The 12,494-nt window shown below is 51.3% G+C and overlaps 3 protein-coding genes across 3 annotated transcripts; all 3 read right to left on the minus strand.

Annotated features, from left to right (window-relative positions):
• Positions 1–489: 489 nt before the first annotated feature.
• N7473_001611 (uncharacterized protein) lies at positions 490–2,777 on the minus strand (the record flags this gene model as incomplete). Its single annotated transcript, XM_057147551.1, has 2 exons — positions 490–1,589; positions 1,634–2,777. 2 exons carry the CDS (start codon positions 2,775–2,777, stop codon positions 490–492), a joined length of 2,244 nt encoding a protein of 747 aa, XP_057011205.1.
• Positions 2,778–3,287: 510 nt separating this feature from the next.
• Positions 3,288–4,202, minus strand: N7473_001612 (uncharacterized protein; the record flags this gene model as incomplete). Its single annotated transcript, XM_057147552.1, has 1 exon — positions 3,288–4,202. One exon carries the CDS (start codon positions 4,200–4,202, stop codon positions 3,288–3,290), a length of 915 nt encoding a protein of 304 aa, XP_057011206.1.
• A 409-nt stretch (positions 4,203–4,611) lies between these two features.
• On the minus strand, positions 4,612–5,596 carry N7473_001613 (uncharacterized protein; the record flags this gene model as incomplete). The annotated part of the gene is made up of 3 exons (XM_057147553.1): positions 4,612–5,287; positions 5,338–5,492; positions 5,570–5,596. The coding sequence occupies 3 exons, from the start codon at positions 5,594–5,596 to the stop codon at positions 4,612–4,614; spliced, it is 858 nt and encodes a 285-aa protein (XP_057011207.1).
• Positions 5,597–12,494: the final 6,898 nt, after the last annotated feature.

The raw sequence follows: 12,494 nt of genomic DNA on the forward strand, positions 1-12,494 counted from the left end.
TTTTTTTTTACGGTTTTGAGACTCAATCAACTTCGATTTGCGTATCTTGACAGATTAGGAAGAGGAGATGGGTGCTTATTTAGCGAAACCAGCGGTAAACAAGGCTGATTCCTCAACATTCTATACACAGTCGCTTCTGTCTTATCAAAAAGAATAATTCAATCCACATGCCTCTGAATTCCAAAAAATATACTATGCCACTAGAGTGAATCATGGATTATACCAGAGCTTCCTGTCTATGTAGTGCCGTACAATCTTCCAATCAATATGGAATTTAGAGACGCTGTGCACTACGAAGGAAAAGCAAATCGGGTGTTGTATGCAACTCGGACAGGGTGCGAGTGGCGCTCGAGTGGCGCTAGGGGTGATTTATTGGTGACCTCACGCAGTCAAGAGGAGCAAGAAGAGTGTAGTTTGGCCATAACGGGTCACCTGTCGCTGCGGTCGTAGACCGTAGCGTCAGATAGGGCCCAAATGACCCGGGCCAAACTAGGATGGTGGAGGGGACGGTGGTGGAATCAGCAGAGACAGCGGGGCCGGCGAGCCTATCTGAAATTGGTGATTGAGCTTATACAGGACTGACGCGTTCGTCGTAAAATACACCCTGAACGCCTCCGAAGTCCATCTCCCTAGCATCTGGATCTGGTCGTCGAGTATCCCACTATCGTGCGCATGCTGAGCTGCGCCCTTCCGAAAGCTGTGACCCGAGTAGCCGTCTGTCCATATCCCGAGCGCTCTTAGCTTAGTGGACAAGGTTGAGAGGAAGTTGTTGCGACTGAATGGTCTTCTGTGGAAGGAGAACAATGGGGCGTCGGGCCCTCTGGGGTCGAGAAGTAGCAGCTTCTGAAGCGCATCAACTGGGCATGCGCCGTCTCCCGTCCTTGCAAGAATAATCTGTACTCCTTTGTGGCGCCGGTCCGTCTTACTGCGCTTGAGTGTGAGTTGTGCGTGGTCTAACGAGGACGAGAATCTGACGTCGGAGCGCGTTAACTTTGTGGCTGAGAAGATAGAACGTGTGCCGAGGTCTTCGGTCTTGTAGGTGAATTCTCCGAGGCGGAGGAACCCCGCAAATGCTACACGGCACGCGGTTGCGAAGTTCAGGTCGTCTAGAAGGTTTGCAGACATCTCCGAGGGCCGTAACGGGAGTGTGGCGAGGCCCGCGGATAGTTTCGTAATAGTGTCACGCGAAATCGGTTTTCTGACCCGTACTTTTGTGGTAGGGTTAAGTCTTCTCGCGCCGTCTATGAGACGTCGAAAATGCTTGTTGTCGAAAAGTTTATCGTCAAGGAAGTTATCGATATGATAGGCTCGGAGAGCGGCTAGGTCGGCGAGTGCGGTGTCAGGCTTGACGGCCTTTTGGCTGGCGTTACCAAGGAGTCGTGCGCTTAACCATGAAGTCAAAGAATGTCTTGAAACTGGCCATGCGGGTATATTCTGTAGCGCGCAGTGCTTTTCGTAATTGCGCTGAACGGAGAGGTAAACGGAACGTGTGTTTGCGCTAAGTCCGTTCCAGAGCAGTTTTAGGTGGCCTGCATTGAGCTGAGGAGCTCGTGAAGAGAACCACGCCGGCGGTTCAATACCGAGAGGTCCTGCCAATGGGGACAAATGTTAGCAATGTCTTCAAGATTGTTACGTGAGAGCGCATCTGCTAATCTATTTTCCCCGGAAGGGAGCCAGTGTGGCACGATGTGGATGTCTCTCGCCGCCGCTAGGATAAGTAGGCTCTTCAGAGGTGCGTTAGGAGGACCATGAAGGAAGCCTTTCTTTAGTCCCGTGTGGGCTGTGGAGCTATCCGTGTGGATAACGAGAGTGTGATGGAGCCAATGGTGGCTGAAAAGTAGGAAGCCTTGTAGAATAGCGTCTACTTCGTTGGTATTGATGTGCGCATGTGCGTCTTGAGCAAGGGCCAATGTGGCAGCATTGCTTGGATGAAGCTGGTGACAATGGGCCAGCCAGCAGTCTAATGTAGACTTAGATGAGAAGAAGAAGAGCCCCTGGCCTGTACTAGAGGCATCTGTGTAGAGATGCGTGATAGTGCGGCGGCAGGGGTCGAGTAGGAGTAGGCCGTTGAAGAGAGACAAGGAGTCCCTCCACCATTCCAAATCGTCACGTACCTCGTAAGGGATACGGCGGCGCGCGCTGCTCCCATGGGGGAAAGCGGCTTGGAAGGTATATAGAGACTGTAGCCTTGTTCTTCCTAGCCGAACAACTCTTGAACAGAAGGCTAATAAGCCCGTGAGGCGCTCTGTTTGCTTAAGGGAGAGACTGGCTGCGTTCAGAGCAGCTGCGGCGTCCAATGTGGCGCGGCACAACTTCTCTGGTGGCAGACGAGCTTCCATCCCAATAGAGTCTATCTGGATACCTAGGACTATAACACAGGTCCCTTGCTGGTCCTTTCTAGAGTTACGAGGAATACATAGGTAGTCGGTGACCCTGTTGTAAACCTTATCGAAGGTACCCGTAGGGTCGAACACCGAAGGAGACCGAGCAATTGCGATGAAGTCGTCTAGGTAATGATTGATATAGAATGCAGGTAGGAGGCATTGGAGTATCCAATGGAGTGCCTCGGCAAAGAGGTTGAAGAGAAATGGGGCTGTTGCGAGGCCAAAGGGGAGACAGCATTCGACGTAAGTGGAGTCGTTCCACTGGAAGGCAAGGAGATCCTGGTTGTCCTTGGCAACAGGGACTATTCGGAAGGCGTCCTTGATATCTCTCTTGATGATTGCGCAGCCTGAGCCGGCTTGTATGACTTGCTCGTAGATATTATCAATTGTCATGTATTCAATAGTTGACCAAGGGTCCGGTATGCCCTGGTTCAGTCCTTGTCCAGGTGGCCAAGAGAGATCGTGGATGCGGCGCCATCCCCCATCATGCTTTGGGACTAACCCAAGCGGTGAAATGAAGGAGGGCCCAGAGGCTAGCCTAACACGACCGAGGTTGAGATCCTCTGCTAGTTTGGCTGTGATTATGCCTGGTTCATGTATGTGATGGTTAGAGGAATAGCGAAACTGCTTCTTGCCCCTATAGCCGACCTGGGCACCGTAGGTCAGGATACCAGCGATAGTGGGCCCGAGGTCGCCTGGATAGTAGCGTAGAAGATTGCTCCAGCCTGTCGCGTACAGTGGTGACGGAGATGACTGTAACCTTGGGAGCTTTGGGTTGAAAACGGGGTATTGAACAGTGGTGTTTGGTCTAGATGGTTGCCCCTGCGGTATGAGGCTTAAGGATAAGGGATTGAGAGCAGCGCTGTCGGTGTCACTAGCGTAGTTCTCGACGGCTGTCACTTGCTACTTCTTCTTGCGGCAGGAGGAGGCGCCATGCTCGCTGAGGCCACATGCCGTGCACTCATGACGTCTCTTGCAGCCTTCCCAGGAGCACCCTGTCGTATTGAACTTATCGCAGACCTCTGTCTCATTGTTCGAAGATCTGGTATTCCTGGCTTGACGAGGCCGTGTTGGAGGGTTTGTTGGTGACTTCGCAGGTAGAGTGAGATTATGGCGGAGGTATTTCTCACGGAATGGGCCTGTGATCAGGTAGTTGTCCGTCGATAGCTCTCCTTTATCCAATATGTATTGGTGGAAATTAAGGGCAAGTGGGAGAACTGCTTCCAGCCACTGATAAGTCTGAGCGAAGTCCAGAATCTGCCTCATAAACATGAGTAGGTTGGGAACTGCCTTAGGATGTTTCTCGCCGAAGAGATATCCTACGACGGCCAGATAGGCAACAAAGCAGGTCGTCCATATTTGAGGGTTAGGGCCCCAGTCCTTAAGCGACGCTGCTGCCTTTTTGAAGCCCACTGTGCCTCCCGATTCAGTCATCTTAAAGACTCTGTCCTCCTGATCTAGCTCAGTGACTGACTTCTCTTTGAAGCGTATGAGTTCAGTCGCCTTCAACTTCCTCTCGAAGACGCGAGTAAGAAGGGCGGCGGAGACACCCGGAAATATGTCGATGAGTGGTTTGACCTCGGGGGGTGGCTCACGGTTTTCCTCGAGATTATCGTCATCTTGCTGGTCCACACGAGGCCTTCTGCGGCGGAGATCGGTCTCCGCTACGTCCAATTCAAGGCGCCTAGCCCTGTCTCTTTGTATCTGCCCTAACCAACTGGCACGGTCTGCCGCACCCATGGTTTCCCAAATGTGGGCCGGCGGCCAAGCGGAGTCGAGTGGGGCAGGGGTGGCACTGCTGGACTGGCTGAACGTCATGGTGGAGTGCGTATATTCAAGGCTTATCGGTGCTGTTGCCGTATGGAAGAAAGTGAAACACAAAATCAAGACTTGACTGCGTGAGAGATGACGAGCTACCCGCAGAGGCAAGCAACTGGCTCTCGTGAGGCAGTTGTGGGAGGAAGAGGCCCTCAGTAATGTCGGTGTAGATATCACGTGGTCTACGGGCATTGTGAGGCAACCCCAATAAAACTGGTGACGCGTGCTGTCGCACGCTGTGGCCCTGAAACGATGAAAAGAAGGGCAGAGATGAGAAAGTTAGGAAAAAGGAACGTTGTTTTGCTTAACTGATACTTCATAATGCAAACGAGCGGTAGCCAATGAGAAGGCTGGTAGCATGACTAATACCCGAAACACCTTGGAAAACAGAAAAAGCAGGAATTCGCTATCAGCCATTATAATCCGGTTGTGCAAGCACATCGGTGTATGATTTTTTACGTTGTCTTCGAGAACGCCTCTCTGGAGGTGGTGTTGTAGCCGGTGGCGAGGGCTCGTTTTCGTCCGTGGTTGCTGGCCATGTAATTTGTGTGGTGTCCTCATCCTCATTATCAAGAGGAACTACTTCAGGGGAATATAATCGCGGACGGGTGATAGGAAGTGGTTCAGTTCGCGAACTTGCGGTGGATTTAGTTGGGGTTTGAGAACCAGCCCTTTGAGACCAACGGTCTACACACTTCCGTTTCCCAGTTGAGGAAGGGGTGACCGGTAAATGATGATTTGGTCTTGGGAGAAAATGTATATCATCCGTGACGATAGCCAATTGGCGATATTCTTTCGTGAGACCGAAAATGCGACCTGTCAAGAAGACATAGGAATTTGTGGTCAGTGGTGGAAAGTTCGCCCATCGCTGACCATTTTTGAAGTACGCGGTGACTGGGAAGGTATGATAGGTTCGAGAGGAACTATTGTAGACAGTAGTCTGGAGACGGTAGTGAAGAAGAATTGGCCCGCCGTTTAGTTGACCACCACGCTTAAGAACAACACCAAGGAACGTCACCGTAGGCTGAGCAGCTTCGGGACAGTGCATGAAATATATTTCGGAGTCTTCTTCATTCCCTGGATGACTAGATTGTGTTAGCTTGGCTTAGTTCGGTAGCAGATAAGGTAAACTCACCGGTCCAAAGTGTGAGCGTGGATAATAATATGAAATTCCTCGTCATTGGTTGAGGTGGTCAGGAACGATCCCGAGGAATAGATAAAGGTGTTTGATTTGTAAAGGTCAGACTGGTTACCCTCATTAAAAAACCTAAGCAGGGTAGGAATTTCATTCTATTCAACATCGTCTGATTGAATGTCCTTTAACGGTATATTGAGCGATATACGGAGCTGCATTGAAAGTCCTTTACCGGGACGGGTAGGGTCTGGTTCGACATGCTCGACGAAATCTCGAATATGAATAATAGCCGGACAAGTTGAATTAGAAGTCATAACGTTATCTGGCGTACATCAAATCTAGATAAAAAACGTTGGTCAAATATTTTGTAGGGGTTTGGAGAGGGGTCGATGGGTAAAAGGAGAAGTAGGCGAGAGGGGCCCTCGTTAGTACGCCTATGGTATACTATGGAGCAAGATCCCTGTTGTAGGTACGAACCTACATATGACATGTCGTAAATGTATCTTACCACTGGTTGGAGCAAGATTAGTGGATGATTTTAGGTTTTTTTGTTAGCCACCATTTATGTATACAGGACGTGGAGATGAGTGATTTGTGGAGGTGTTAGTTAAGAAGGTGCCGGTTGGTTATTATATCATTTATAGTTTAGGGTATCGTCCATCCGTGCACGGCAGAGATATGCGTATAGAGTAATAATGGTAGAAGTGAATGCTCCTATTCGCCTAACGACATTCTTTGAAGGTCGTGGAGTCTCCGCATTTCCGCGGGTATTCGGGGATCAGGTTCAAATTAGAGGCCCTTCATCGCGATTTCCCGGAGAAGATAAAGCGCTTTGCGTTTTTGTAATCGAGAAAAAGGGTATTGCGTGTTGATATTACTTTATTAGGAGAAAGCGCACTCTTATAGGTCCAAAGCTTCCTGCCACGCAGCAATCGTTGTCTTTTCGAGTGCTTGGAGCCTTTGCATTTCAGTTAACAGTCGAGGATCAGGTCCGAACCGAAGGTCTTCCATATCGACTTCCTGTAGGAGATGAAGTCCTTTGGAGGATCGAAGCCGGGATAGCTGCACATACGTCGAACAATACTTCCGGTGACGGTCTTGCCCCCGGATGGTGGGGTCATCTTTGAGATCGAGGATCGCAGCTACAAGGGTCGAGCCTTGCACTTTGTAGTCGGTGAGACAGTAAGCTGGGCACATAGGGACTTGCTTCCTTCGCACCGAATATCCTTTCAGGGTGATAGATCGCTCCAATGGAAAGACTGGCAGGATTGAAGGTTCAAGGTCTTGAAAAGCAGTGGGTTTAGGTCTGTCTGGTTTGAACAATATGCAGGCGGGTGGTTTGGTGCACATGATATAGAGGTCGTCGATTTGGAAGAACTCGGCTAACAGAAAGGTGTCAGGCAACGTTCATGGCTATTTATGGAAGAGGAACGGACCAGTCTGATCTACCACGATGCCTACAGCAGTCCCCGCAGCACCATTGACTAGGCCGAGCAGGGTACAGATGTTAGTCAGTATGACAGCAGGCATATTTGGGGTGTACAGAAAGAGTCCCGGGAAGGGGACCTTAGTGCCTTGGTCCGGTTGCTGGAGCAAGTCGTCTGCACGGAGCCGCAGATTGATTGGGCCAGTAGACCTGGTTCGCGAATGAAGCGCAGGAAATATATAGACATTCTGGCATCGCGCGCGTGCGAATTGCTCTATCCGAACGCGATTTACCTGGTGTCGCAGTGAGTTCAACTTGACTATGGTGGTGGCATCTTGCAGTTGAGGGCTAGCCAGAGATGTGATCGTTTTGCTGTTGAGGACCGCTCGATCGGCTTCAGTTAAAGTCCCTGCTCTCGCTCGCGATAGGAGGTCACGAAATGGGGCATCTTCTGACTGTCTCATCTGCTCATCTAAGATGATCACCTGCTTGAAATGATGCCAGAGGAGGCGACCGTTCTCCTCGGCACCCGCACCCGTTCTCGGTTCCTTCCATAGCGCCGGGCCCCGAACGGGTGGAAACTGAAAGAAGTCGCCAATGAAGATTACGACGGGGAGACCACCGAAAAGATCAGTGGAGGACCTATCGAGGGATTTGGCGATCTTGCAGTGATTATCAATGACGCCAATCATGGTCAGATCCATCATGCTTACTTCGTCCACGAACATGATGGTTTTACGTGACCAGAGTCTCCTCACCCGAGAACTCATTGCAGTTGCTCGTGAGCGGTCGATGGAAATCCCGAGAGATGTGTGGTACGTATTGCCGCCGATATTATCTGCCGCGGCACCCGTTGGGGCCATAAGGATGACCTCGTGTTTCCGTCCGACAAGGCTCATACCAGCTTCAATTGCCTTGACGATCTGGCTCTTCCCTGTGCCGCCTTCACCTCCAACGTAGAGGAGAGTCTGCTTCCGTTGCGATGAATCATAGGGATGGTCCGCCCAAGTCAATGCCTCAGAAAGCACGCTCTCCACGATCAAGTGTTGCTTCTGATTCAGAGGGATCACCTCAATGACTAGGGATGTAAGAGATGCGCCGGTAGGATTCTCGCCAACCCGGGACTGGTGATCATCTATATCAGGGAACATATCGAAACTAGTCAACGCGGGCTGGAAGATGTTATCTTCAACCTGGACGTCGAAATCGTCGAGTGTAAGGCTGGATGTGGCAACCTCACGCTCCGTGGTATCTTCACGATCAAGGTTGGCGAAACCTTTCAGTCGAGATTCCCACTCCTGTAAAGTAGACGGTGGGACGAATTGCAGGCCAGATGTTTCGTACGCAAGAGTGCGTGGGATATCAAGCGGCTGGAGGTTTTGTAGATCTAAGTTTCGAGTTGGGGTTGTTGCGCGTAGCAATGGAGGGATCCGTCGTCCGGCTACCAGAGACTCTCGATGCCATGCTTTGGTGATGGAGTGGTAGGCTGCGATCAATGTCTCTGCATTGAACGTCTCATCTTGCAGGCGAAAGGATCCTTCCGCATCATCGCTATCAGAACCGAAAGTTGCGGGCTCCAGCTCATCGACATCGTGGTGAAATGAGTCAGCGGCGCCGTTCGCGGACTTCCATAATTTGGCATCCGCCTGGCAGTCTTCCTTCGACTTCCGCAGCAATTCAATGTTTCTTGCAAAAGCTCGGATGTGAAATGGGAGGGTTGGTTCAACGGCCGTCCATACTTGAATGCAAGTGTCCCGTTGTGTCGCATACCGTCGGAAGAGATTTACCAAGTGAGTCCAGGGAACAAAGAGCCCCAACAATATCTCTGACATGTCATTTATGATCGCGGTCGTTTTCGGATGCCCTCCCAGAACGGCATCTTCCGCGGCTTGGAATTCGGTCAGTTGACCACTGAAGGTCACAGTGGCCACCTGAGATGGGGAGCGGGCCAGGCGCTGCACATGAGTGGTATATCTAGGATGGCTTGGGTCGAAGTCTGCATCATCTGCAATAGCATCGCGAATATTCTTGGTTTTTACAAGCATACAGTATTCAAATAATGCGAGAGAGGCCAGGTGCGGTCCGCGCCACTTATAATTATCAAAGATGCTCACAGGGGCGGTGTCGCCAGTTTCGTATGCGCAAGGTTCTTCTGCGATGGAGTCGGAAGAGCGACTCCTGTCAAGGTTATCTGACCGAATTATTGCTCGGACATAACGCCTTAACCACCAGAGGTTGATGCGAGTAAAACTGTAGTTGACCGTGTAATAGGTGGGTAGTTGGAGCAACACGCTCGCGACTTGGACGCCGCTGATCTCCCGGTCATGAGAGAGCGTGTTGAAGCAGCGTAGTGCAAAATTCCCCATACCCTTTTCTCGAAGTCGTAGGTCTGTTGCGGTTGGTGGATCAGCTTTTCTTGCCTTCTCAATGGAATGCCTCAATAGAGCCGCCTTAGCTACTATCTGCCACGGGGAGACATCATCTTTCGTGGCATAGTTCGTGATGTAGTAGATCAGAGACAAAGACTTGGAAACCGTTGGAATCCAAGAGATGTCCTGATTAGACCGGACACAACTTGCGATGGCCGGGTTCCACGGATTTATCCAAGCATGATTTCGTGCGAGGTGAATCAGACCAAACTTATCTATGTAGGAGGTAGGAACGAGGTCTCGAGGCATGCCGAATCGACAGGCATTCTTGCCTGATGCCGTCTTCCGGTATTTGAAGCATGTGGCAAGATGGTTTTTGGAATGGACTTGCATTTTACGAGCGACGCAATTGCTATCAATGGAGAGTCGGAGATGAAAGTCGTTATCGGATTCATTGTCAGTGGCTGAAGGTGATATGCTGGGAAGATTCACTTCAGGGTCGTGGAGAATACTCTCATCGACGCCTTGAGTAATGATTGACTCCAAGTAGCGAATCATGCGAGCCGCAAAGTCGCTATCCTGGAGCAGGCGATCCCGTAAGGTAGTGAAAGCAAGATTCCCCCTGGCCCATGCTAATCCATGGAGATGCAGCATACCTCGACCGTTCGTCTCGACAACAGCAAAATGGTTCGAGAGATCACCAAGGATACCGGTCTGGCCGGTATTGGTCGCGAAAAGGCCATCCAGGATGGCTTTGCAGACGTGATTGAAGAATTCAGCAACAGCCACCGGATTAGAGGTGGCTGCAGCCTCACGAATAGCGGCATTTGCCGTAGCCAAGTTGACTCCAGAGTACTCTACGCCTGCCAGAATCAGCACTAGTGGGTTCCGTAGATCGGAGGGGTTGATCGTGATCCAAAAAGCGGGCATGCCGTATCGGGCAATCAGCCCTCGAATTTCAGAACGCATCCTTAGTTTCTGGGCGAAGGATCCAGGGACCTGCATCCCGATGGTCTCGATGTTACGTAGCAGTCGTCGGATGATCAGATCCTCGATTTTCTGGCCAGCTGCCGCCGTCTTGGCTGCATCCTGGAGCTGGTTCACCGTCAGAGAGGCGATGTCGTTCATGGTGGACTGCCAATTCTGTCGTTTTACGAGGAACCCATTGCCCATCGACGACTTCCGGAGCTGGATCACATCATACAGCAGGTACATGAAGGTTTTGTGGCGTGCGAACCTGGGCGAGTAAGTAGAGGCAAGCCTCAGCAAGAAAATATCGTAAAGAAAGCGACCTACCTTCTACTGTGGTGACGCAAAGCCCAGTCGGCAAAAGCGGCAAGCGACACAGGGATGGTTCGCTCATCCAGATGGCCCCCGATCCCTGCCGGAAACAAGGTTGGGAATGCGGCGGTAAAATAATGCGGATCTGTCCAGTGATCCATCAGGGTCGCTTCTCCACGGATTGTGTACGAGACCACCGGTATCTTTCGATGATCGAGGAGCTGCGTGTTTCTCTCACTCTCTCTGGCGGACATGACCTCACGCGACGGGGGAGGTCTGTTCGTGACAACGCTAACCAATGCGTCTAACGCACAAACATTGGGGTCCTGACGTTCTCCATTAATGTCCGTGAATATGGAGCCGGTGATATGAGGTCCACCGCCATTGGAGTCAAGAGCACTATCCTGGGCCGCCTGAAGGTCGTTCTCGTAGTTCCCCTGCCGCAGGCTTACGGTGTACCCCTCACGCTCATGGTGATCGAGCTCGTCGAGACAAATAATGTTATCGCGTAGCTCTGGTGGGATGAAATCATCGCTCCAGTCGTCAATCATGCGATAGTTGACGGTGATATTATGGTAGAGGTGGTTATGTTGAACAAGGTATTGTAAGGCCGCCAGAACCTTCGCCTTCCGAACGGCCAGAAATGGACTCAGGTCTGAATCTACAGGGGGTCGAGCACCCAACCAGAACACTTTGATCAGGCTATGCAGCGTTAAGTCTGGGCCCGGCAGGATGTCGAGTAGTGGTCCTGGGTCTTGTGGAATGACAATAAAATGACCGCGGAGGGCGTGATAATTAACTGGCGAGGAACGGCCGCCGGGGCGTAGTTTCAAAACGACGCCGAGAGGATGGCACTTTGCGATGAGATATTCTTCCGACAAAGTGAGATCTTTCAGAGCGGGCGGATAGTTCTGGCACATAGTCACATTCACCATATTTCGTGCAGAGAACTTAGGGATAATATTTCGATTAAGGGAAGCGTGACAAGACGAGCAGAGATCCCAAGTGTTATCATGTCGGCCGCAAGTATCAAGGGCCCCCCTTAATGGCAGCAGTAATGGGTCCATGTCATGCACATTATAGATATTGCTTTTAGGGACTAGCTTCCCACACGAGCAACAGACATCCCTATTCGCAGCCGCTGAAATCTCTTCTTCGTATCTTGCTATCGACGTCCGTACATGAGAACTGGAGACCTCGGGGGGAAACGCATTGGAGGCGGCGGAGCGAGCATCTACCTCATCACGTAGGAATCCCAGCGCTTGATTCAAAGTGTCCTGGAACGTTCGGGGATCTAGCGTTCTTTGCTTTTTAATTGTCGCACGTAATGAAGCCGGAATGCACCTTTTCACTCCGGCGGCCTGGGGTGGTTGGGAGACTAGTGACCGCTCGGTGCTTGGATCCAAACGGCGAGGGGCGGGTTGAAGCACAGCGTTTGAAATATCAGATGACTCACGCGAAGTCAACGGTGCTTGCAATACTGGAGCCAGACGCCTTAAAAGAGGACGACTTGGTGGCATAGTGGAAAGCCTACTCTCCTCCACTGCAGCGGCAGCGCGTTGGCGAGCCTTGACCTTCCACCGAGCAGCCTTCCGGCGACAACCATCGCAGGTCACAAACTGAGTAGAGAGCCATGGTCTGGCACAACCTGTGCAGAAAGGACCCTGCGTCGTGGAAGACAACATGTGGGAGAGAGTGGATCTGGTAGACGGTATGATCCCCAAGCCTATGATGAAAGGATGAATGGCCAGGCAGAACATGGCAGGAGGAAGAACAAGGAGTGAACGACATATAACAGGTATCGGGAGGGGACCTTGCCTTTTGGTGGGAGGTAAACGAATCCCCTCCCCCGGTGCACGTTTCGTCACACATCCCTGTACTCGCATGGCCTCCTCCATCCCTACTCGTATAAATAAAACGCAGGATCACATTCGTGGAAGGGCGGACGTGCATCCGGGCAGGTATCTGCGGGAAACGTGGCAGACAAGGATCAAGGGACAAAAGGGCGGCACAAAGCCACAGGCGGACCAGGATACAACGACAAGGAGAAAAAGCAAAAGAACAAATGAAGCAACGGGGGA

Source organism: Penicillium subrubescens, assembly GCF_028828155.1.
Source record: "Penicillium subrubescens strain IBT 31985 chromosome Unknown utg000002l_segment0_segment0, whole genome shotgun sequence".
Taxonomy (NCBI): Eukaryota; Fungi; Ascomycota; class Eurotiomycetes; order Eurotiales; family Aspergillaceae; genus Penicillium; species Penicillium subrubescens.